The 27,024-nt window shown below is 43.9% G+C and overlaps 1 protein-coding gene across 1 annotated transcript in view; it reads left to right on the top strand.

The window, feature by feature from the left end:
* Nucleotides 1–7,341: 7,341 nt before the first annotated feature.
* Nucleotides 7,342–27,024, top strand: part of LOC143983551 (complement C2-like) — an 81,970-nt gene continuing 62,287 nt past the window's right edge. The window contains exons 1-3 of the mRNA XM_077483357.1: nt 7,342–7,531; nt 23,927–24,142; nt 24,766–24,948. Coding sequence (XP_077339483.1) covers nt 7,453–7,531; nt 23,927–24,142; nt 24,766–24,948 — 478 coding nt within the window. The 5' untranslated portion in view covers nt 7,342–7,452. The remainder of the gene's footprint in view (nt 7,532–23,926; nt 24,143–24,765; nt 24,949–27,024) is intronic.

Here is a 27,024-nt window from a genome sequence, read left to right as displayed (position 1 = left end):
ATAATTCAGATTAAAAAAACATTGAACTAAAGGCTGTAATGTAACAAAATAGGTAAAAAGCCAAGGGGGTGAATACTTTTGCAAGGCACCGTATATCAGATTTTTTTACATTTTTTTAATCAAATTTATTTTAATAAAATGCTTTTGGAGTACATATCTATCTAAAGATAGTTTTTTCTATTTAAGATACATTAATAATTTAGTTTATTCAGCATGAAATGGGGCTTAGTTATGTAGCATGAGGCTCTATATTCTGTAATATTTACATTTTTGGTAAGCTATTTCAATGAATCCAAGCTCTGCAAGCTGAGATAACATGCACTGCATTGGTGCATTCACACAATTTCACAGTAAGCATGAGATAAAACAATTCATGATACCTTTGATAAAGTCACATGGACAGTGACGCAACGCGTCAGAGAAAGAGAGTCAGGTGACGTTCGTGTTTCTGATCGCGGCCGACATCAGGAATGAACCTTTTCTTAAACACTGTATTGTAACATTTTAACTGTAAGTGTATTTCTTCTATTAAACTTGTGATTACTTGAATCCTACACTATGGAGCCCTCCTTTTCCTCTCTCTAACTTGTTCATTGAGGATCTGTGGCTATTAGCCCTTGTACACACGGTATGAGATTCTGACAACCAAATCCGTCGGAGTAATTCCGACGGATTAATTCCGGACGAGGTCCGGAAGTGATGTTGCATACACGCGGTTGGACTAAGTTGTCGGAAAATCTGATTGTACATAACGTGATGACGTTATTTCGTTACGACGGGACTACGTTCAGGCTAGTAGCCAATAGCTTTGGTCTAGGAATTTGATCTGAGCATGCGTGGCACTTTGTCCGTCGGAGTAGGCTACAAATGATCGGAGTATGTCCGATTGGAGCATTTTGTCGGAAAATTTTACCGGCAAGTTGGAAAAATTGGTCCGTTGGATATTCCAACGGAAACAGTCCGATGCAGACCACACACAGTCGGAATATCTGACAAAACGGTCCGATAGGAAACATTCCGACGGAATCTCCGACCGTGTGTACAAGGGCTAAGAGGATTGGTCAAGCGGAGTAAGCAGAGCATTAAGAGCGATATTACTGAAGGAGACTCGGAGTGGATCCCCCAGTGCAGACCTATTATTAGGCTCGGTTCACACAGGGGCAACACGACTTTTGGAGGCAACTTGGACGTGACTTAGACTTGACTTGGATGCGACTTGGACGCGACTTGGACGCGACTTGGACATGACTTACAACACTACTTTAAGTCGCCCCAGGCCAGGCGACTTGCCGTGGCCAATCAGAGAATGAGCTCTCAGGGGGGAACTCCTTTTGAGAGCTGATAATTCTCTGAGAGTCGCCTCCATATAGACGTAGATCCGACTTGGAGGTGACCTCCATTGAAATCAATGGGTACCAGTCGCCTACAAGTCGCATTGAAGTAGTAGAGGAACCTTTTCTGAAGTCGGAGCAACTTCAGTAGTGTGCATTAAGACAGCTCTCATTCACTTACATTGATTTCTACATGTTGTGCGACCTGAGGTGACTTGGGGCGACTTGAAGTCGGATCTGAGTCGCGCCTGTGTGAACCAGCACTTAAGGTTATTAAGGCTTGATGTGCCTTTGTTTAAGGTGAGAGGCTGGGGAAACCACTGCTTCACACACACTGGGGATCGGCTGCATGAGTCACCGATTGGATGAATTGAAACTCACATTGAAAGGAGAGAGAGGAGAGAGCTGTTAGCTGACTGCACAATTGGATTGGATTGAAAGTGTATGGGAACTTTCCTTTCGTGTGTCTCTTTTCTTATACCCACTTCTGAATATTTGAAGAATTGATTAATTTAGCACTTGAGTGGACTTTATTGACACATAATTAATTATATATTCTACTTTATTGCTGATTATTTATTTATTTATTTATTAGACTTGGTCCCATTTTTCTTAATATTGCTGCTATTTTGCACATGTTCTTTTTTGCCACATTTTGCACAATGACAGTTGCACTTATTTAAAAATTATAATTTTTTTGCACATATTGTCGTTTTTTGCACTTACATTTTTATCTATTTTCTATATTTTGCACATTATTACTATGTTTTGCACTTATTACATTTATTTGCACTTTATGCTTGTGTATTTGCACTGACTATTTGCACATTGGATCTGTTGGTCGTTTGAAGATTTTTTGCACATTTATTGAAGAATTCTAGATAGTAGGTGAAGGATAAGTATTCAAATTAATTGTTATAGCACTGGTTGACTAATCTCTGGCTATACAATTGTGTTGAAGAGATTAACTCAAGGACGTTTTATCTCCTTGGATTTACCCTTTTGGAATCTCCAACGGATTTATGCCGAGCTATTTGTTTAATTAGTTTTTAGTAAGTGCCACATATTTTTTCAGGAATATTCCTTTATCCCATTGTTTTGCATATCTACGTACACTGCAAACTGTATGATTGAATCATTTCTGTTATCGCTGTTTTACTAACCTGACAGCTTATTATTCTATTCTATTCTATTTTATTTGCAAACGTTAAAGATCCTAACTATCAGCAAGAATGAGTCCTTATATTTATAGAGCACCTGTCATTTCAGATCCATTATGGCAGCTTTTGTTAGCATCCACGCTGCTACCGCCTCGTCCCTCACTGCCGCATCACCAGCTGTCCCATTAAAGTGAATGGGACTGTCAGCGAGTCAACAGCAGGTCAGAGGAGGAGTGGCTGCAGGACAGAGATGTTAGTTGCTCTTTAAAAAGTATGATTTAAATCAAGCCTTTTTACTAGTGATTTACAGTGCCTTGAAAAGGTATTCATTTGCCTTGAAATTTTTACTGCAGCAGGTCGGCACGATCCCGCGAACCATCGTAGCTATACGTTGGTTCGTGAGATTGGGATAGCAGGTATGCGCATGCGCCCGCTGCACTGCGGGGTGCCGATGCTCGTGGCCAATGGTATTGAGCACGAAGGACAGAACAGGGAAGTGTGTGTGTAAACACAAAAATCCCTGTTCTGTTCTGAGAGGAGTGACAGATCGTGTGTACCTATTAGCTAGGAACCGCGATCTGTCACTTCCTCTAGTCAGTCCCCTCCCCTTTCAGTTAGAAACACACATAGGGAACACAGTTAACCCCTTGATCGCCCCCCTAGTGCCTGCCAGTGACATTTATACAGTTATCAGTGCATTTTTATTGCACTGATCGGTGTATAAATGCCAATGGTCCCAAAAATTTCTGTGTCCGCCATAATGTCGCAGTCCCGATAAAAAAATAATAATAATAATAAAAATGCTATAAATCTATTCCCTATTTTGTAGACGCTATAACTCCTGCGCAAACCAATCAATATACACTTATTGCAAAAAATATGTAGAAGAATACATATCGGCCTAAACTGGGAAACAATTAGCTTTTTTTTTTTTAAAAAGGGGATATTTATTATAGCAAAAAGTACAAAATATTGTGTTTTTTCAAAATTGTCACTCTTTTTTTTGTTTATAGCTCAAAAAATAAAAACCGCAGAGGTGATCGAATACCACCAAAAGAAAGCTCTATTTGTGGGAAAAAGGGACATCAATTTTGTTTGGATACAATGTTGCACGACCGTGCAATTGTCAGTTAAAGTGACGCAGTGCCAAATTGCAAAAAATGGCCCGGTCATTCAGCAGCCTAATCTTGCGGGGCTGAAGTGGTTAAAGTGGAAATACAGTAAAGTCTCTTTTTTATAAAACTGTCAGCAGACTAATTCTTTGCAGAATGCCTCTTATGCAATTTAATAAGTTACCTGCTTCTTCGCAGTCTTCTTTAGGATGTACACTGAACTACTCAAGCATCATCCTGTGCCAGCCAATGAAGATGGCCACAGCCCAGCACCCAGAAGAAGCCGGGTAGAAGATGCCAGCCCCAGCAAGGAGAAGGAGTGGTAGGTATTGAAGACTTTTCATTCTGCTTTAAAACTGATGCAGCTGTGTCATTCATTCACAGGGATCTGTGAACGGAAAGACTACAAGTCCCATCTGCCACCATGGCAGTTTTCAATGGTGCACAAGTGCGGTCATGTCACCATAATTATAGTCCATTGATACTTCCTCCAGCTCGCTAACTGAAAGTCTGTAGCTCAGTACAGATGTGCAGCTGGAGAAAGTCTGCAGGAGCCAGAGCATTGCACCTGTAATCCACTGATTGTAGTTGCAATGCTTTGATGGCTTAAATGAAAAAATAAATAAAAATAAACAAACATTTTTTTTTTATTCATCAAAATGAGTGCATTTATTTATTTTTTATTACACAGGACACAGGCAGAATAGCGATCTGACTATGTAAACAAGGCAGATTGCCATTCTGTCAGTAGGGAAGGTATTGATTCTGTGTTTCTGCAAATCAGGAACATTGATCTTTGCCTTCCTCTAGTCAAAACATCTCCCCCACAGTAAGCACAGCCTAGGCACACATTTAACCCTTAGATCGCCGGTGATGTTAACCCCCTCTTATCCATTGTTATTAGTACAGTGACCGTGCATATTTTTAGCACTGATAACTGTATTAGTGTCACTGGTCCCCAAAAAAGTGTCATTTAGGTGTCTGATTTATCCGCCGCAATATCACAGTCCCAATATAAGTCGCTGATCACCACCATTACTAGTAAAAAAAAATATCCCATAATTTGTAGACGCTATAACATTTGCGCAAACCAATCAATATACGCTTATTGGGATTTTTTTTTTTTTTTTACCAAAAACATGTAGCAGAATACATATTGGCCTGATGCCTGAATTAATAAAGAAATTCAATTTTTTACATTTTTTTTATTGGATGTGTTTTATAACAGAAAGTAATAAAATGTTTTGTTTTTTTGTTTTTGTTTTTCAAATTTGATGCTCTTTTTTTGTTTATAGCAAAAAAAAAAAAAAAAAACGCAGAGGTAATCAAATACCCCCCCCCCCCCCCCAAAAAAAAAAATAACTCTATTTGTGGGGAAAAGGGACATTTTTATTAGGGTACAGCGTCGCACAACTCCACAATTGTCAGTTAAAGTAAAGCAGTGCCGTATCGCAAAGAATGGCCTGGCCATGAAAGGGGTAAATATTCCGGGGGTGAAGTGGTTATACTTTATCTGTACTGTGCAGTCATGTGCAGATGCCTTGCGCTGAAGTGGGATGCACTGTATTGCTACAGCGATGCATTGTGTAAAAAATAATTTTAGACTATGACCGGACATATGTGTGAACAACACTTCATCCAGAGTGGAGGCCCCCCCCACTCTGGATGAAGGAGCACAGGGGGCACATGGGGGGGAAAGATAGTGCATTTAAACAAATTTAACAAAATGAAGCCAGTTACAGCATTTTTTTTCTTTTTAGAATAATGGTTTTACATGACAAATAAAAGCTAATCATTGTAGGCACTCCTGTCAATGGCAAATGGCTTGTCTCAACACTCAAACTGCTACATCTGCTTGTTCTGTTGAAAAACAACAGACATATTGGCCTGTGTTCTGTCGATTTTCTCCCTCTGCCAAAAAGTGCCCATGCATGCGCAGAATGGAAGGGCACTCCAGCTAATTTGCCCACCAGCTGGCGTGACGTGACCATAGCGCATGCGCACATTGTAGGAGGCTTTTTCTCAATGGGAGATACTATTTGACGGCCACAATTGAATACTATGCAAACAGCAGAAGGAACACCGTATTTGTCATATTGTGCCTCACTGTTGCGGCGCAGGTTTAGAGTGTGCTTAAGGTCCGGTTTTGTCTGAGTGCATACCTCCCAACTGTCCCTGATTTGGAGCAATGTCCCTCTGTCCCTCTTTCCTCCTCATGTGTCCCTCATTTTGGCTAGATCTATATAGAGGTATACAAAATGCACTTTTTATTTTTCAAAAAATGTTTCCCAGTGCTAAACCTTTCATCCAATTTCTAAATGCATTTGTACATCTTAAAAGCCAATGAATAATAAATGAATAGTAGTGGTAAAAAAAAGCACTTGTGCATTTAATTCATCTTTTTTTGGGGGGTATTTCTCCTTTGCTAGTAGGTGTCCCTCATTCCCATCTCAAAATGTTTGGAGGTATGTGAGTCGCAGGGTGGGTTCAGTGTGTTGAACAGCGGCTTTTGCCTGTGTCACTGTCTAAGGGCAGCTTTTGTCTGTGTCTAAGGGCAGCATTTGCCAGTGTCTAAGGGCAGCTTTTGCCTGTGTCTAAGGGCGGCTTTTGCCTGTGTCTAAAGGCGGCTTTTGCCTGTGTCTAAGGGCGGCTTTTACCTGTGTCTAAGGGCGGCTTTTGCCTGTGTCTAAGGGCGGCTTTTGCCTGTGTCTAAGGGCAGCCTTTGCCTGTGTCTAAGGGCGGCTTTTGCCTGTGTCTAAGGGCAGCCTTTGCCTGTGTCTAAGGGCGGCTTTTGCCTGTGTCTAAGGGCGGTTTTTGCCTGTGTCTAAGGGCGGATTTTGCCTGTGTCTAAGGGCGGCTTTTGCCTGTGTCTAAGGGCGGCTTTTGCCTGTGTCCAAGGGTGGCTTTTGCCTGTGTCCAAGGGTGGCTTTTGCCTGTGTCTAAGGGCGGCTTTTGCCTGTGTCTAAGAGCGGCTTTTGCCTGTGTCTAAGGGTGGCTTTTGTCTGTGTCTAAGGGCGGCTTTTGCCTGTGTCTAAGGGCAGCTTATGCCTGTGTCTAAGAGCGGCTTTTGCCTGTGTCTAAGGGTGGCTTTTGCCGGTGTCTAAGAGCGGCTTTTGCCTGTGTCTAAGGGTGGCTTTTGCCGGTGTCTAAGGGCGGCTTTTGCCTGTGTCTAAGGGCGGGTTTTGCCAGTGTCTAAGGGCAAGTTTTGCCGGTGTCTAAGGGCAGCTTTTGCTTGTTTCTAAGGGCGGGTTTTGCCTGTGTCTAAGGGCAGTTTTTGCCTGTGTCTAAGGGCAGCTTTTGCTTGTGTCTAAGGGCGGGTTGCAACACAGACAAAACCTGCCCTGTAACAGAGAGGCTCAATCTGAGAACTACGGTGTCCCTTCGCTCTTTGCATAGCTTTCAATTGTGCCCTTCAAATGGTATCTCCCAAAGAAAAATAGCCTCCTACGATGTGTGCATGTGCCATCGGGAGATCAGCTGGAGGGACCTTCCGTTCTGCGCATGCGCGTGCACTTTTCAACGAAGGGCACAAATCGACAGAACACCGGATCACCAGGTTAAAATAGAAGAAAGAAAGCTAATGCATCTACCAGATAAAATTGGTAAGCTGCAATATAATAAATGTTTGCCTTTGGGTTTAATATCCCTTTAAGAACACAAAGGAGTGATTGGAGAGTTTCTGTTATGATACATAATGATATGAGTGTTAGAAGTGTCAGTTGCACTGGGTGTCTATAGTGGCCGTCCTCTGCTCTCCTCCCTGTGGGTGTACCTCTCTCAGCACAGCCAGGGCAATCGTCCTCTCGCCCTCACAGCAATCCTCTATACTCACAAATACAACAAGCTGGAATGGGGCACAGCGTGGGTACACATTGCACAATGGGCAGCTGTTTTCTCACCCTCCTCCTGGTGTCTATACTCTCTGCAGGTACGTACAACTGTCTATACTTCTATAGAATCATTGCCTTCTGTACCATACTGACATTTTTCTTACTGCCTTTAGTCTTCTATGAATGTCCTAACAGATAGCCATGTAGCCGGTCACATTTTGTTTTGTCAATTTTGGAAGTGAAAAGAATTTAGCATGACCTGTGAAGGGAACAAACATGTTTCTGCAAATTTAAAGTGACACTAAACAACATCTTTATCCTCCAAAAATAATTCATACACATCCACTATTTAATTGCTTCAATACCGGGAACTGGGCAACACTGGGCACTTTAACCCCTTTCCTTCCCAGGTCAATTTTCAGTTTTCAGCGCTTTCGCACTTTCAATAAGAATTGCACGGCCATGCAAACGCTGTACCCAAATTAAATTTTTATCATTTTGTTAACACAAATAGAGCTTTCTTTTGGTGGTATTTATTCACAAATATTTTTTTTATTTTCTTGCGATATAAGCGAAAATAAGAGCGGAAATAAAAAAAACAAAAAAACAATATTTTCTACTTTCTGTTTTAAAAGAAATCCAATAAAATCTAATTTTGTCATAAATTTAAGCCAAAATGTATTCTGCTACATGTCTTTTGTAAAAAAAAATCCTGTTAAGTGTATAATAATTGTGCGCAGATGATCACGGACATATGTACGCAAATGATCATGTACAGATGTGCGCAGGTGATCATGGACATATGTGTGCAGATGATCATGTACAGATGTGCACAGGTGATCACGGACATATGTGTGCAGATGATCATTGGGACATATGATTTTACTGTTACATATTACATGTGTGTGGGGACATGTATGTGGGGACAGTGTTTTGGGGACACTATTTTGGGGACATTGTGTGTTTACATTGTTTGGGGACATGTGTGGGGACACTGAGCCAGTGATCAGTGTGTAAAAAAAAGCTCATACTCACTGATCAGCGGCTGGCTTCAGTGATCCACTCTCCTCTCCTCACTGACAACTTCTGTGTGAGGAGAGGAGAGCTGATCGCCTAGCAACCGGCTATCTATTTACATCACATGACAGCTGTGATTGGACACAGCCGTCATGTGATCAAGAGGGCCAATCACAGAGCCCTCCTGCCGATCGGAGATGAGCCGGGTGACACGAGCGCATCTGGATCATGCCACTGCATGGGCACGTGCGCACGTGATCCCCCTCCTTCTGAGGGACGTTCCTGAACATCCACTCAGAAGGAGGAAGCGCCCACCTGGCCGTATATGTGCAGCACCTGGGTGGGAGGTGGTTAATGACCTTGTAATCTATTTTGCATGAAATCGTTTCTTACCATGTTTTATTTATTTATTTTTTCTTATAATGTTACAAAGAACATAGAAAAGTGATGGCAGAAAAAGACTGAGTAGTCCATCGAGTCTGCCCATTGTTTTTTTTGTTTTTGTTTGGGGGGTGGGGGCGGTTTGTTTGTTTTATTTTTCCATTAACTCTGTTGTCCGAGTATAGATCTCTGTTTATCCCAAGCATGTTTGAAGCCATTTACTGTTGACTGTCTCACTACCTCTGTTGGTAGTTTATTCCAATACCCTTTCAATAATTTAACTTTAGTTTTGAACTAACTTTGGGTTCCTGGAGGACTGGGCTGACTTCTCAGTTGGTCACCAGTACTATAGAAGGGACGGACTGCACCTAAATGAGGAGGGTGCAGATCTGCTGGGAGTAAAGATGGCCAAAAAGTTAGAGGGGTTTTTAACCACGTAAGCCCCGGACCACGTAAGCCCCGGACCATCTGACATAGTCTTGACCAAGGTGTTCATTGTCCCAACAGTGCTGGTTTTAATTAAGGTAGACTCAGTCAGTCAGTCCTTTTAGTGTGCATGATGCAATGGAAATGTTTAATTATTAAAAAAATGATCAATTGTCCTGAGGCTTATATTTTGTCTTTGAGGCTGTCAGATGCAGTACAGTAAATAGGAATATGTTGTGGGTACAAGTACCATTCTGGTACAAGTATAAATTCTGTTTAATGACTCCAGTTTAAGCCCCCTCCCACTGTTAGGCAAAATCTGGCCATGCATACTGAATGCTGTGGTGTATGTAGCATGTTGCAGAACTTATTGTTCTGCTTCATCCATGGGTGCCCCGGGCCTTTCATTATCCTAGTCATATTCACATTTTGTCACTGTGCTTAGCATTTTTCATTGTAAAGTTGGCAGATGACTTTTTCTCAGCATTCTTAATATTTACATATTGTATTTCAGGATGTCCGTAAAAAATCTGCTCTGCCAGCAAATTTTCCAAGTTTTGTCAGTAAAAAAAATAGGTTGGCAACTGTCACGTACCTTTAAGCAGAGCCCGGAGTGCAGGGAGTGGCCTCTCGTAGACCTCTGACTCGAGAGACCCTGGTAGTGGTGACAGGGGCTCAGGAGCACAGAGGGGCACAAGTGCCTGACTGGATAGCAGGTGGTAGAGGCAGAAGACCGTTGATGGAGGAGGTGTATTGTAGTCCAGTGTCAGAATGCAGGCAAAGGTGAGATAAGGTTCAGCAGACAGCAGAAGGGTTCCTGTAGTCCAGCAACGGCATACAAGTGATTGCAGGAAGTGACAAACAACGGAGGGGTATTGTAGTCCAACAACGGATGCAGGTGCAATGGATAAGCGGAAGTGGAAGAGTCCAGTAGTCTGCAGCCAGAGGTAGAAGGCTACAAACGCAGAAGGAGTACAGCCAAATATTGCGGAGGACTGGGAGGTGTCCTGTAGTACAACAGCAAGCAACTTACAGTTGACGGATGATGTAACAGTCCAGGTCAGGCACCGGCGGGCAGATCAGGTACAGAAACGAAATCCAGAAGAGTAGTCGGGTACAAAGCCAAAGTCGGGGGGGCAGGCAGCAAACAGCAGAGTCGGGAACAAGCCGGGTTCGATACGGATCAGGATACAGGTACAGGTACAGGTTCAGGTTCAGGTTCAGGTTCAGATACGGATCACCAGGAAGCACAGGAACGCTGTTGATCAGGCAGCAAAGCACTGAAGCATGGCTCCAGTTTAAATAGCGCTATTGGCGCCAATTTGCGTCAAACGGGCGCGCGCGCACGCGCACGCGCGCACCGCTGATCGCGGTAACACTCCTGAAACTGGGTAAAAGATCTTCTGCGACTTTCGCCGCTCAGACGTCCGTGAGGAGGATCTTCCTGACATTGCCCCCCCCCAATGGGCAGCCTCCGGATGCCCAACTGGGACATCCTACCTGGGTGAGATCTTTTAAATGCCAGAACCAACCTCTTAGCGTGGATGCCAGTCTCTGGTTCCCAGGAGTTCTCTTCAGGACCATACCCCTTCCACTTTACCAGATACTGGACCTGGTTGCGTCTCTTTCTGCAATCCAGAATTGCTTCTACTTCAAACTCTTCTTCACCATTAATAAGCACAGGTTCAGGAGGGCCCACGTTCCGATCAGTGAAGGGATCCTGGATTGAAGGTCTTAAGAGGGACACATGAAACACCGGGTGAATACGCAGCGATTCTGGTAATTTCAGTTCATAAGCCACATTATTAATCTTCCTGGTGATTGGGAAAGGACCCACAAATTTTGGGCCCAGTTTCCTAGATGGGCATGTTAATTTTAGATTCAGAGTAGATAACCAAACCAAATCTCCGGGTTTTAGATCGAGCTCCCCTTTCCTCTTTCTGTCAAAAACTGCTTTGTTGCGCTCTTGGGTTCTTGCCATCGTTTCTTGAAGCAACTTGTTATTGGTGCAGAAAAAGTTCAAAGTTTCTTGAGCTGCTGGAACCGTGCATTCTGGGATATTGGCTGATAAGAACTGAGGGTGAAAACCATAGTTCGCAAAAAAGGGAGATTGATTAGTTGCAGAATGAACAGAGTTATTGTAGGCAAACTCGGCAAGTGGTAAAAGGGATACCCAATCGTCTTGCGAAAAAGAAGAATAACAACTCAAATATTGCTCAAGGGTCTGGTTTGTTCGTTCGGTCTGGCCGTTGGTCTGGGGATGATAGGCAGAAGAAAACGAGAGATCAATTTTCAAGGATTTACATAAAGCTCTCCAAAATTTTGATGTAAATTGTACTCCACGATCGGAAACAATGTTCGCAGGTATACCGTGGAGTCTTACAATCTCCTTAATGAAGATCCTTGCGGTCTCAGGGGCAGAAGGTGTACCCTTCATGGGCAGAAAGTGAGCCATCTTGGACAATCTGTCAACCACCACAAGGATAGTGGTAAAGCCTTCTGACGGTGGTAGTTCTACAATAAAGTCTATGGAAATCATTTTCCAAGGTCTTTCCAGGGATGGGGAGTGGTTTCAGCAACCCCCAGGCTTTGGCCTTGCTACTCTTGTTCTGGGTACAGGTAATGCAAGATTCTACATAAAGTTTACAGTCTCTTAGCAGCTGAGGCCACCAGAAGGTGCGTTGGAGAAGTTCGGCGGTCTTGTGTACCCCAAAATGACCGGCCAGCTTGTGGTCGTGGCAAGACTTAAGAACAGCAACCCGTAGTTGTTGGGGCACGTAGATCTTATTTTCATGCCATAACAAGTCATTGCTAGAGAGTAAGGTGGTGTTTGAGGGATGTGAAGCTGAAGATGAAGCCTGCTTAAGTTGGGATAGAAGATCTTCCTGGAGCATAAGGAAATTTCCGGGCGCAAGGATGGTGTCTGTGGGTTGAAGAACTTCGGGTTCGCTGAACATCCGGGATAGCGCGTCGGGTTTGGTGTTTTTCGATCCGGGTCTATAGGTAATGTGGAAGGAAAATCTTGTAAAGAAAAGTGCCCATCTGGCCTGACGCGGCTTCAGCCTCTTAGCAGTCTTTAAATACTCTAAGTTCTTGTGGTCAGTGTATACAAGAATGGGATGAGCTGCTCCCTCCAGGAGATAGCGCCATTCCTCAAGTGCAGCTTTGATAGCAAGTAGCAACCTGTCCCCGACATCATAATTCCTTTCCGCTTCAGACAACTTACGTGAGAAGAACGCCACCGGATGCAATAAAGCCTTGGGGCCCTGTCTCTGAGAAAGGACTGCTCCCACTGCAACTTCGGATGCATCCACCTCAAGGATGTAGGGTAGCGCAGAATTAGGATGCTTCAGGACAGATGCTGACACAAATTGTTCTTTAAGGGAAGAAAATGCGGCTTGTGCCTCCGGAGTCCACTGGAACTTGATACCTTGTCTCGTTAATCTGGTGATTGGAGCGATGATTGTAGAAAATCCCTTGATGAATTTTCGATAAAAATTTGCAAACCCCACAAAGCGTTGAATTCCTCTTTTATCAGTAGGGGCTGGCCAGTCCAGGATGGCCGAAACTTTTTGCGGATCCATCTTGATTCCATCCACCGAAATAATCAGCCCCAAAAACTGAATGCTGCGACGTTCAAACTCGCACTTCTCAGGTTTTGCGTACAAGCCGTGTCGGCGAAGCCGAATGAGAACCTTCTTAACGTGTTCCCTGTGAGCTGGCAGAGAAGGGGAGAAAATTAAGATGTCGTCCAGGTATACTATAACAAACAGGTCGAGAAAATCTCTAAAGATATCATTCACAAAATGCTGGAAAGTCGCAGGAGCGTTGCACAGCCCAAAGGGCATTACGAGATATTCAAAATGTCCGAAGCGGGTGCGGAAGGCAGTCTTCCATTCGTCCCCACTTCGGATACGGACCAAATTATAGGCTCCGCGCAGATCCAGTTTTGTGAAGATACTAGCTGATCCAAGGCGTTGGAATAATTCGGGTACCAAAGGCAATGGGTACCGATTCTTGACTAACTTTATTTAAGTCCCGGTAGTCAACACAAGGGCGGAGAGAATGGTCCTTCTTTTCTACAAAAAAGATTCCTGCCCCAGCTGGGGACGTAGAAGGACGTATGAACCCCTTTTTCAAATTGTCATCAATGTAAGTCCTGAGAGTCTCCAATTCCACTTCTGTTAAGGGAAATATTCTCCCGAAAGGAATTTCGGCTCCGGGAAGGATCTCAATTGGGCAATCGTAGGGTCTATGAGGGGGAAGTGTTTCTGCCCCCTTCTTGCTGAACACGTCCAAGAAGTCATGGTAGGCCTCAGGAACGTGCTGGCGCGTCTCAACGTCGGTCTCCATACACATTAAATGGGGTAAGACCTTAATTGATTCTTGGAAGCAGTGTTGACGACAGTAGGGAGAGAAAAAGTAAATGTTTCCGGTGGACCAGTCTATTTGCGGGTTGTGTGCCCGGAGCCAAGGCATACCCAGTATGATAGGGAAAAGGGGAGATTCAATAATGTCCAGGCAGAGTTGTTCCTGGTGGTTACCGGAAATAGTAGCAGTCAAAGGACATGTCTCCTGTGTCACCGTTCCTGATTTGATAGCTGACCCATCGGCAAGGTGTACAGACAACCCCTTCACCCTGGGCCGTAAGGGCACTTGGAATCTTTGGGCAAACGATAAGTCCATAAATCCACTGCACGCTCCAGAATCAACTATTGCGGGGACTTGAATGTTCCCTCCGGGTAGCTGAAGAGAGACGGGAACAGCCAGGTGAGTAGCATTACTAGGCACAGCAGGTAAAACAGGAGAAAATGCAGAAAAATGCTTACGGAATTTGGCAGGACAGGATCTCACGTAATGTCCGGGTTCCCCACAGTAAAGACACAGATTGTTGAGCTGCCGGCGTTGTCGTTCCTCGGTGGTGAGCGTTGGTCTAAGTAAGCCCAGTTGCATGGGTTCAGGCGTGTCAGCAGCAGGATGTGCAGGGGGATTAGGTACACGGGGTAACATCCAGACTGGTCGGGACGGCCCGGCAGTGCGTTCTGTTCTCCGTTCTCTCAAGCGTCTGTCTATCTGGATGGAGAGGTTGATAAGGGCTTCAAGAGTTGCTGGAACACCCACCCGGGCCAATTCATCCTTTAGAGGTTCAGAGAGTCCCATGCAAAACTGGTATCGCAGAGCAGCATCGTTCCAGGTAGTATCGGAACTCCAGCGTCGAAATTCAGACGCATAGTCCTCTGCCGCTCTGCGGCCTTGCTGAAGAGAATATAAAGCTGCTTCCGCTGTGGCCGCCTGTTGAGGATCCTCATAGAGCAAACCCATGGCTTGAAAAAAAGTATTCAGGTTATTAAGGCAGGTTTCCTTTTGCTCCAAAAGGCGGTGGGCCCAAGCCTGGGGCTCATCCAGTAGGAGGGAGATAACAAAACCCACCTTAGTGGATTCTAGAGAGAAAGTTCTGGGTTGAAGTGCCTAAAACAGTTCACAGGCATTGCGAAAAGCTCTATACTTGCTGCGATTTCCCGAAAACCTCTCCGGGGTTGGGACCTTGGGTTCAGGGGGCAACATAACCACTGATGGCGCAGAAGAAGTTCCCGACACGGTAGGGCCTGTGGTAGATAAGACCTGGACACGCTCTTCCAACCGAGAATAGCCTTCTTGTAGAGATTTAACAGCCTGGGTAAGTCCAGCAAGATGACGGCATAAATCATCCATGGCCGAATCTCCCTGCGTGGGCTCAGACATGGCTGCCTGATACTGTCACGTACCTTTAAGCAGAGCCCGGAGTGCAGGGAGTGGCCTCTCGTAGACCTCTGACTCGAGAGACCCTGGTAGTGGTGACAGGGGCTCAGGAGCACAGAGGGGCACAAGTGCCTGACTGGATAGCAGGTAGTAGAGGCAGAAGACCGTTGAAGGAGGAGGTGTATTGTAGTCCGGTGTCAGAATGCAGGCAAAGGTGAGATAAGGTTCAGCAGACAGCAGAAGGGTTCCTGTAGTCCAGCAACGGCATACAAGTGATTGCAGGAAGTGACAAACAACGGAGGGGTATTGTAGTCCAACAACGGATGCAGGTGCAATGGATAAGCGGAAGTGGAAGAGTCCAGTAGTCTGCAGCCAGAGGTAGAAGGCTACAAACGCAGAAGGAGTACAGCCAAATATTGCGGAGGACTGGGAGGTGTCCTGTAGTACAACAGCAAGCAACTTACAGTTGACGGATGATGTAACAGTCCAGGTCAGGCACCGGCGGGCAGATCAGGTACAGAAACGGAATCCAGAAGAGTAGTCGGGTACAAAGCCAAAGTCGGGGGGGCAGGCAGCAAACAGCAGAGTCGGGAACAAGCCGGGTTCGATACGGATCAGGATACAGGTACAGGTACAGGTACAGGTTCAGGTTCAGGTTCAGATACGGATCACCAGGAAGCACAGGAACGCTGTTGATCAGGCAGCAAAGCACTGAAGCATGGCTCCAGTTTAAATAGCGCTATTGGCGCCAATTTGCGTCAAACGGCCGCGCGGTAACGCTCCTGAAACTGGGTAAAAGATCTTCTGCGACTTTTGCCGCTCAGACGTCCGTGAGGAGGATCTTCCTGACAGCAACCCTGGTGCAGTATACTCAGTGTCCTGCCTCCTGTACCCCAGTCCCTGCTAGGAGTGTGACCAATGGGCAATGCCCTCTCACCAGTCCATGTGGTGCAGCTGTGAGCTCTTGCTGTAGAAAGAAGGGTCTCCAATGCCCTGTGAACACGAGTGAATTTTCCGTCTGAAAAAACTTGGATGGTTTTTCCGACGGAATTCCGCTCAAGCTTGGATTGCATACACATGGTCACACAAAAGTTCACACTACGAAGATCTGAGAAAATGAAGTCCAATGCTTCCGAGCATGCGTCAATTTTTTTCCTAGCTTGCATAGGAATTTTGCACGTAGCAATTGCTACAGACGATCGTAATTTCCGATCGGAAATTTTTTTGTCGGAAAAATAGAGAACCTGCTCTCAATCTGCTCCGATGGAGCATACACACGACCAAAAGCTCTCATCGGACTTTTGCTGGCAGGATTTACGATCGTGTGTATAGGGCTCTCTCCACAGAAGGCCTTCAGAGTGGAAAGTAGAGGGTGAGAGGATGCTCTGGTCTCTCTGCGACATTAGTGTAGATGCAACCGCTGCAACCTGTGTTGTACTACCTCAGGTGTCTCCACTGGTCTGGCTTCTCAGCAGCCTGGTCAGTACACAGCAGTGCTCTCATCAGTTCCCTCTGTGCCAAGAGGAAGAAGTTCTTAAAATAGTCTGTAAAACTCTATACCAGCACTCCTCCTCTGCCTCAGTGTTCTAAGGGAAATTTAGTGTAAAGAGTCCACGAGTCCCATTGTATGGTTGCTCTCCCAGACTTCAAATCCCATGATCTTTAGCATTCTGCATAGGATTCCATAGGCTTCTCTGGCTCCCTCTGCTGACTGGAGGGGATAGTTTAACACAACGTTCAGCATAACAGCAGAAAGTGAAAGTAAAACTGATTACAAAGAGGGAAATGTCTCCTTTTTCATGTTTTTGTAGTCCACCGCCTGGCTACATATATCCAATATGAGATATTTCCTTTCACTTCTTCTCCTGTAGGCACAACAGGGTGTGAAAGGAAATTACCCTAAAAGTAAGTAGAAATACCTTTGAGACAGTTGTCACCAGATAAGTATTTCTAAAGGAAAACTTTATTTCTCTTATTTCTGTACCGGGGGCAGCTCAAAATGTTGCATCTTCCCTCACTTTCAGTTCCAAGGAAACAGTTGTCATGTGTAGACAGGCAGTGGTTACTGCTGCCCCAGTGGGAAGTTAAGGGTTAACTGTAATCCCTGGGTTTTTCTTGGTGGGGTTCCTTGGGTCCGACCCTCTGGTCCTGTGTGCTATAAAAGGGATAAAGCCCCAGATCCAGAGTGAAAAACCTCACACACATACACAGATGGTGCGGAGTGGAGTACATGGAGAGAGAATGTGTTCGGTTTAGGCCTGGTCCATGCCAAGTCTGCCTAATGCTGTTACCGGAATCTGGATGGCCTGTATCCTGCCGAAACCGGAGCTAGATTCTAGTATTGGATTTTTCCTTGAACAGGTATGCTGAGACAGCCACAAGCCTGTAGTTAGGGACTAGGGATGTTAGGGAATGTTGGTATATTATCTTGGACTGTTGATTGTTACATAGTTACATAGTTAGTCAGGTTGAAAAAAGACACAAGTGCATCCAGTTCAACCACAAAAAAATAATAATAATAATATCATACAATCCCATATACCCAATTCTATACCCGCAGTTGATCCAGAGGAAGGCAAAAAACCCCAGCAGAGCATGACCCAATTTCCTAAAGCAGGGGAAAAAATTCCTTCCTGATCCCCCGAGAGGCAATCGGATTTTCCCCGGATCAACTTTACCTATAAATGTTAGTACCCAGTTATATTATGTACACTTAGGAAATAATCCAGGCCCTTCTTAAAGCAATCCACTGAGCTGGCCAGAACCACCTCTGCAGGGAGTCTATTCCACATTTTCATAGCTCTTAGGGCCGGTTCACACAGCGAGCCGCGGCGAGGCGTCTCCGACTTACCTCGCCGCGACTTGCGGGGAGCTCAGCGGCGACTTGCAGAGGACTTCTGCATAGAAGTCAATGCAAGTCGCCCCCGAAGTCGCCCCGAAGTAGTACAGGAACCTTTTTTCTGAGTCGGAGCGACTCGAGTCGCTCCTCTCAGAACGGTTCCATAGTACTGAATGGGGGCGACTTGCGGGAGCGAGGCGAGGCGAGCCGTGTCGCCTCGCCTCGCGTCGCAGTGTGAACCGGCCCTTACTGTGAAGAAACCTTTCCGTACTTGGAGATGAAATCTCTTTTCCTCTAGACGTAAAGAGTGCCCCCTTGTCCTCTTTGTTAACTGTAAAGTGAATAACTCGACACCAAGTTCACTATATGGACCCCTTATATAGTTGTACATGTTGATCATATCCCCCCTTAATCTCCTCTTATCAAGAGTGAATAAATTCAGTTCCTCTAATCTTTCCTCATAGCTGAGTTGCTCCATGCCTCTTATCAGTTTGGTTGCCCTTCTCTGCACTTTCTCCAGTTCCCCGATATCCTTTTTGAGAACTGGTGCCCAAAACTGAACTGCATATTCCAGAGGAGGTCTTACTAATGATTTGAACAGGGGCAAAATGATATCTCTCTCTGGAATCCATACCTCTCTTAATACAGGAAAGGACTTTGCTTGCTTGGGAAACCGCAGCTTGGCATTGCATGCTATTATTGAGCTTATGATCTACCAAAACCCCCAGATCCTTCTCCACTATGGATTCCCCCAGTTGTACTCCCCTAGCATGTATGATGCATGCATATTCTTAGCCCCCAAGTGCATAACTTTACATTTCTCAACATTAAACCTCACCTGCCACATAGTCGCCCAATTAGACAGAGCTATGAGTAAGCGCTGGTTTTAGCGTGAAACGCGTCAGAAATTTTGTTCTGTTTCTTTTTCCCTTTGCTGTGATGTTTCGTGTGATATGGAGTTTTTTCACTTGAAGAAATAAAGGCATTTTCATTTTTTCACCTAATCCGGAGTGTGGCTGTCCAGAGTTTTGTTCGTTTCCTGTATACTTGGTTTGTGCAATCAGCCTGCACCTGGAAACCCCACCTGTCTGAAGAGTTGGTAGCCTGCCGGTGGATTGGCCTGGAGCGGTGGACTTTCGCTTTCTTAGACAGAGCATTGAGGTCGGCTTATCAATTGGAGACATCCTGTAAGGATGTTATTCCACTGCATAGCTTGGTGTCATCTGCAAAGACAGAAATGTTACTTTTGATCCCAGACCCAATATCATTTATAAAGATGTTAAAAAGTAAGGGTCCCAGCACTGAACCTTGGGGTACACCACTGATAACCTTAGACCATTCAGAGTAAGAATCATTAACCACTACTCTCTGAAATCTGTCTTTTAGCCAGTTTTCTATCCATTTACAAACTGATATTTCCGTACCTGTAGACTTTACCTTACACATGAGCCGTGTGTGCGGAACTGTATCGAACGCTTTTGCAAAATCCAAGTATATCACGTCCACCGCCACCCTCTATCCAAGGTTTTACTTTCCACCTCATAAAAAGAAATCAGGTTTGTCTGACAACTTCTGTCTTTCATGAATCCATGCTGTCTGTTGCTTAAAATATTTTTTTTCTGCAAGAACTCGTATATGTGGTCTTTTATTAATCCCTCCAGTATCTTCCCAACTATAGAAGTTAAACTAACAGGTCTATAGTTACTTGGTAAAGACATTGTTCCCTTTTTACATATAGGCACCACATTGGCCCTGTGCCAATCCAGTGGTACTATTCCTGTCATTAATGAGTCCCTATAAAATTAGATACAATGGCTTTGAAATTACGGAGCTCAATTCTTTTAGGATCCGTGGGTGGATGCCATCAGGTCCAGGTGCTTTATCCACCTTTTACTCTGTCCAAATATTTCTGGACCATATCACTTTTGCGCCATTGTGGATTTGGGGCTGCGTCACTACCACACCCATTATGGACATGAGCTCCCCCATGCTCCTTTGTATACACAGAGCTGAAGAAAGTATTTAATAAGTTAGCCTTCTCTTTGTCCCCAGTCACCCACTCCAGATTATTTTGTAAAGGGCCTACATGTTCAGACTTGATCTTTTTACTATTAATATATTGGAAGAATTTTTGGGGGTTTGTCCTACTATCTTTTGTAATCTGTCTTTCATTTTTAATTTTTGCATCCTTGATTTCTTTTTTACATATTCTGCTATATTATTTGTAACATTTAAATGACACTAGCGTTCCGTTATTTTAATATTTTTTAAAAGCTCTTTTTTTATAGTTTATAGCTTTTTTAACTTTGGCCGTGAGCCACATCAGTTTTATTTTTAGCCTTTTAAACGTATTGCCCATGGGAATATACTTTGCCGTGAGATCACAGTCTTTTTGAAGAAAGTCTTTTTGAAGATTGTCATCATGTTAACTTATTCTTCAAGTAAAATGTTTGAAATGTTGCCTTTGCCTTGTCTAAAGTTACTAAAGGGATGCAGTGCAAGTAACATATAGTCTATATAGTCTAGACATATAGTAGGGAATGAAGACAGAGGTAGGTGTTAATAGAGTGTGTGAAAATACAATGGTTACCATGGGTAATGAAGTTTTCTCTAGCAGCCGGTCAATAAGCATGTACATATAACAGGTGAGATAGCCTCTTGCAACAAGGGAAATGTTCTCGGCACTCCTCCCCAACGGGAGCAGATCTGCATCGCCGAGGCCCTCATCTTGTTGAGATATGAAAGTTGAAGAGTTAAGTCAAGTGCATGCATTAAGTCAATGCATGGTGCACGGCGGGACCCAATATTGTTATTGGGAGTAATGTCATGCCCATTGCTCCCTTATCAATATATCCTAAGATTTTGAAAAAATAACTTGCCTTCTGTGTCTGATCTATGTCTTTTGTAGATTTTCTACCTTGTTGCACTGTCTTGGTTTAAATTTCCTATTTGATATCCTTGTGACCTACAAATGACTACCCCAGGGAAATTTTGTACTGTTTTATTCCTTATAAAGTTTTTTATGGAAAGTCCGATCTGAGGTTGGCTCATGGTACATGGATATGCAAACATACTCAACAAAAGAAACAAAAAGAGCTAAAAGTCAGAGTCTGTTATGTACGGTATATGTCTTCTAAAGATGACTCACAGTATATCTATTGCATGAGTTTGCTGCCCATTTTACAGTGGTGTGAAAAAGTGTTTGCCCCCTTCCTCATTTCCTGTTCCTTTGCATGTTTGCCACACTTAAGTGTTTCGGAACATCAAACCAATTTAAACAATAGTCAAGGACAACACAAGTAAACACAAAATGCAATTTGTAAATGAAGGTGTTTATTATTAAAGGTGAAAAAAAATCCAAACCATCATGGCCCTGTGTGAAAAAGTGATTGCCCCCTTGGTAAAACATACTATAACTGTGGTTGTCCACAACTGAGTTCAATTTCTCTAGCCACACCCAGGCCTGATTATTGCCACACCTGTTCACAATCAAGGCATCACTTAAATAGGAGCTGCTTGACACAGTAAGGTCCACCAGAAGATCTTTAAAAGCTACACATCATGCCGAGACCCAAAGAAATTCAGGAACAATTGAGAAAGAAAGTAATTGAGATCTATCAGTCTGGAAAGGGTTATAAAGCCATTTCCAAAGCTTTGGGAATCCAGCGAACCACAGTGAGAGCCATTATCCACAAATGGCGAAGACATGGAACAGTGGTGAACCTTCCCAGGAGTGGCCGGCCGCCCAAAATTACCCCAAGAGCGCAGCGACGACTCATCCAAGAGGTCACAAAAGACCCCACAACAACGTCCAAGGAACTGCAGGCCTCACTTGCCTCAGTTAAGGTCAGCGTTCATGCCTCCACCATCAGGAAAAGACTGGGCAAAAATGGCCTGCATGGCAGAGTTCCAAGGAGAAAACCACTGCTATACAAAAAGAACATCAAAGCTCGTCTCAATTTCGTCTCAATTTCTCCACAACACATCTTGATGATCCCCAAGACTTTTGGGACAACATTCTGTGGACCGATGAGACAAAAGTGGAACTCTTTCGAAGGTGTGTGTCCAAGTATATCTGGCGTAGAAGGAACACTGCATTTCATAAAAAGAACATTATACCAACAGTAAAATATGGTGGTGGTAGTGTGATGGTCTGGGGCTGTTTTGCTGCTTCAGGACCTGGAAGACTTGCCGTGATAAAAGGAACTATGAATTCTGCTGTCTACCAAGAGATCCTGAAGGAGAATGTCCGACCATCTGTTCGTGTACTCAAGCTGAAACGAACTTGGGTTCTGCAGCAGGACAATGATCCTAAACACACCAGCAAGTCCACCACCGAATGGCTGAAGAAAAACAAAATGAAGACTTTGGAGTGGCCTAGCCAAAGTCCTGACCTGAATCCTATTGAGATGTTGTGGTATGACCTTAAAAAGGCCATTCATGCTCGAAAACCCTCTAATGTAACTGAATTAGGACAATTCTGCAAAGATGAGTGGGCCAAAATTCCTCCAGGACGCTGTAAAAGCCTCATTGCATGTTATCGCAAACGCTTCGTTGCAGTTGTTGCTGCTAAGGGTGGCCCAACCAGTTATTAGGTTTAGGGGGCAATCACTTTTTCACACAGGGCCATGATGGTTTGGATTTTTTTTCACCTTTAATAATAAACACCTTAATTTACAAATTGCATTTTGTGTTTACTTGTGTTGTCCTTGACTATTGTTTAAATTGGTTTGATGTTCCGAAACACTTAAGTGTGACAAACATGCAAAGGAACAGGAAATGAGGAAGGGGGCAAACACTTTTTCACACCACTGTATAGTACAAACATATTATATTAGTATTGACTTTGTTTTGTTTTACAAAACTAGTGATCATGCCAAAAGTAAGTCATCCCAAAACCACCTAGTTGCATAATATCAGTGCAAAACTTTTTTTTTCCATTTTGGATAGAGTAAGGGAGGGTTATAACCCTTGACATATTTGTATTTGTTATCTGTGTCCCATTGCAGAGATTTCCCCTCACTTCCTGTCACATAGCCAAACAGGAAGTGATGGGAAATCCTAGCAAATTCTTTTGGGACCCCAGGTCACCAGAACTAGTGTCCCCATGGGAAGATTTTCTGGGAACAACCTAAAATTTGGCATTTTCTTTTACTTTCAATGATAACGGTAAACAAGACAAATAGAGAGGGCGAATCTCCTTAACAGGGACAAAGACTGCAATAACAACTGACAGATGTTATATTCCCTCTCCACTCTATACAAAACTAAAAAAAAAAAAAAAGCTTTGCCTTTAGTTATTCTTCAAATCCTAATGCCGCATACACACGATCGGAATTCTCGTTGGAAAAAGCTCTGCTGGTTTTCCCGTCGGAATTCCGACAGAATTTCGCTCAAACTGTCTTGCCTACACACGGTCACACCAAATTCTGGCAGTCAATAACACCGTGACATACAACACGTTTGAAGGCACTATAAAAGGGAAGTTTAATGCTTCTGAGCATGTGTCGAATTGTTTTCGAGCATGCGCCGGAATTTTGTGTGTCGGAATTGCATACACACGATCGAAAAATCCGATAGAAAGGTTTTCCGTCCGAAAAATTAAGAACAGGCTCTCAATCTAAAGACCATTGGAAATGCCAACAGAAAAAGACCAATGGGCATACACACGGTCAGAAAATATGATGAAAAGATTCCATCGTATACGTGGCATTAGGGTATCCTATGTTTGAATTGACCAGTTCTCCCCTGCTGGACCATAACATAAGGAGCAGATATCGATTCTATAGTACAGCAGGGGAGAACTCAGGCAGAACTAACAACACTGATTGGTCATCCATTATAGCAGAGGCAGCTTTGTCAGCCCAGAACAGGAAGCTAATTGCTTACTGGATTTCTGGTGAGATCAACAGGTTGCTCAGCATTTTTAAAGAATCAAAACATAGGGAAATGTGCAAGTATTGGATAAATATACAAAAAAAAATGTAGTTTTAATTTTGCCCAGACAATTTAAATATGCTTTTATGCTTTGCAATTGCGTATTGTACCTTACACTGTTATGACCTAATTTTTCCTGGTGTTTTTTCCACAGCAGGTGAAGCCCAGGTGCAGTGCCCACTGGATGCTGGGTACCCAAATGGGCTCACGCACCTTACTAATGGGCTGAATGTGGGAAGCATTGCCAAATTCCTGTGTCCTACAGGGGAGTATGCATGGCCTGTGATCAGCCGGACCTGCCAAGCCAACGGGCAGTGGAGCATAATGAGGTCTAGCACTGGAAAAAAGCTGACCAAGATCTCCTGTAAAAGTAAGGGATGCGATGGGCATTTTCTTTAAATGTAGAGGGTTATTTTTGGGGTGGTTACTGACATTTACTGGGAATGCTAACAAGATGATGACACTAGTGATCTGCTGTTGGCAGTAGGCTTTTAATTGGATTGTTAATTAACCTTTACTTGGAATAGTAATGGACACATAGGTAGATTGGTAATTGATGTAATAACATGTTGGGTTCCAACTGGTAGCCAAGAACAGAACTATGATGCTGAGGTGGGCACAGGCTCACCAAGCCTAAACAACAGAAGACTGGAAAAGTGTTGGTCTGAGGAATCCTGGTTTCTGCTGCGGCACACAGATAGTAGGGTGCAATCATGGGCTTAACCTGCCTTGTGTCAAGTCTAGGCTGATGGTGTTATGGTGTGGAAAATGGTTTAGTAGTAAACCCTTTGTTGCCCGTTAATACAAATCAATCATGGCTTGAATGCCAGATCTGTGTATTCTCGCTGACCATGTGCATCTCTTTATAGCCACAATTTTGTATACTGTATTGTTCCCAATAAAGTGCTTAGTGAGTGTGTATAATTAGCTTCCTGGGAAGTTAGATTACTTTAGACTGCTTTTACAACTGTATATTTCATTTATCTTCAACAGAAATGAGGTGTCCAGAGCCTAGAATGTTTGAAAATGGAGAGTACTTCCCCAGGGGCCCTTACCTGGTAGGGGCCAACATAACCTTTGTCTGTAACGATGGCTACACTCCTCGGGGGTCTTTGGAAAGAACCTGTAGAAGAAATGCAAAGTGGAGTGGAGAAACTGCAGTGTGCGATGACGGCGGTGAGTACAGGGTGTAAATGGCGGTATAGACTGTAGCCTTTGGTGCTGAAGCAGAGGAAGTCAAATATTGAAGGATGGGTAGATATATACGGCATTGCAAAAGTAAGAACTGAACCCAGGGCTCCAATCTTTTTAATAGGAAAGCTAGCTCTTTAGTCACTGTACTGAGATGTGGCTTTGTATAAAATAATAAGGCTTTCTTTCTTTCTTTTACAACCTCTGCTGAAAGCCGCCCTCCTTACTTTTTTTCAGAACTGTCACCCTAATGACTCCACAACAGTCTGTAGCAGGGGCAGGGCAGACCTTGGACCATGTTGTGTATGGGGTTGGTAATACTTGTGTCTTACTCTCTGTCTTGGCTGCACAGTGGCAGGGAGGTGCCAGCTGACCTGCATTAATTTCCTGCCACAGGCATAGGGCTGTTGCTGATTCAGAGTCATTTATGTCGCTTCTAGCTGCCATGTCTTTTCGCCCTGGTAATATGACTACCAGTACTTTGTTGCTCCAACACTTAAAGGGAAACTATAATGGTTTTGGGTTAATTTCATTTTTTTCTAAGTTCATATTTTACAACAAATAGATGGTTTACATCTGTTTTTAATGTATAGGGTGCAGCTCTGGATTTCTAAAGATAGAGCACATTAAAATCTGAAACTTTATCATTGATTAAAACTTGAAATGAAGCTGGATGGAGAGAGGAGATGAGAGCAAGAGGGAGACGAAATCACTGTGCTGACTCATTTACTATTATGTAAGGTCTGTTTTAGCTTGAGCATGAGCTCTGTAAGCAACAGACCAACAGAGGAGCTACGAAGAGCCTGAAAAACATGAAAAGGACCCAGCGGCTCCACCTGTTGGATGTATAGAAAAATACAAAATAATGGAAAGTTTATATCAAATACTTACCGTAATTTTCCTTTCCTGATGGGCTCCATGGCAGCATACGTGTGGGTTAGCCCCGCCTCCATAATTACCAAATAGGACCTCTACTCCCATAAATCTTTGCTCCAAGCTGCTATCCGTGTTCCGTAACTAGCCTACTCCAACATTTGGGAGGGAACTCCTGCTGCCATGGAGCCCATCAGGAAAGGAAAATTACGGTAAGTATTTGATATTAATTTTCCATTTTCCTGACAGGCTCCATGGCAGCATACGTGTGGGAAATAACTCGCCAAACACACCCGGGTGGGCTAAAAATGTTGAGCAAAGAAACTAGAATTTTTATTTTTCATTGTCCACTGACAATACTTGTAAACCAAAATTAACAGAAGAAAGCGCAGCTGGCTCTACACAATAATGGGAAACAAAGGTATTAATTGAAGACCAGGAAGCTGCTCTACAGATAACTTCTGGTGCGACATGTCGAACTGTTGCCCTAGAGGTCGAGATGCCTCGAGTTGAATGAGCCGTCACTGCCTCAGGAGGAACCACGCCCTTTGCCTTGTATGCCCTTTGAATCGTTTGGACCACCCAAGATGAGATTGATCTTACTGATGCTCGCATCCCTTTATTTTTGCCATGGAGAAGGACAAAAAGAAAGTCTGTTCGTCTGAACGAGGCTGTAGCGTCCAGATATTGCTTCAAGGTGCGACCAACATCCAGGGGATGAATCTCTTGGTTGTCTGACATTCTAAACGTAGGTAGCACGATCTCCTGATTTTCATGAAATACTGATGTAACTTTTGGATTTGACCCAAGCATAGGGATCAGGACCACTCTGTCCGGGAAAAAAGTTAGAAATGGTTCAACAGATCCAAGATTCCTAATTTCCGACACTCTTTTGGCTGAAGTTATTGCCACCAGAAACACCGTCTTGATAGTGAGATCTCCTAAAGACAGGGGAGCATCCAAACCTTTCCCAAGATCAGAAAGAAAGTCCAATACTAACGGAAGGTCCCGTTTGGGAAACCTGGGCCTCTTTTGAGGCCTAAGCCTGATGGCTCCTTTAAAGAATTGTTGAATTAAGGTATGATTCGCCCACGAAACTCCTGTAAAGGCTGATATGGCTGAAACTTGTACTCTAAGAGAACTAACTGCCAGAGACAAGTCTAACCCTGACTGAAGGAAAGACAAAAT

Source organism: Lithobates pipiens, unplaced genomic scaffold (assembly GCF_037356315.1).
Source record: "Lithobates pipiens isolate NorthernLeopardFrog02 unplaced genomic scaffold, aLitPip1_a1.2 Scaffold_1, whole genome shotgun sequence".
In the NCBI taxonomy this organism is placed as follows: domain Eukaryota; kingdom Metazoa; phylum Chordata; class Amphibia; order Anura; family Ranidae; genus Lithobates; species Lithobates pipiens.
Note: the sequence above shows the minus strand (reverse complement) of the source record. Positions and strands in the feature narration are given on the sequence as shown.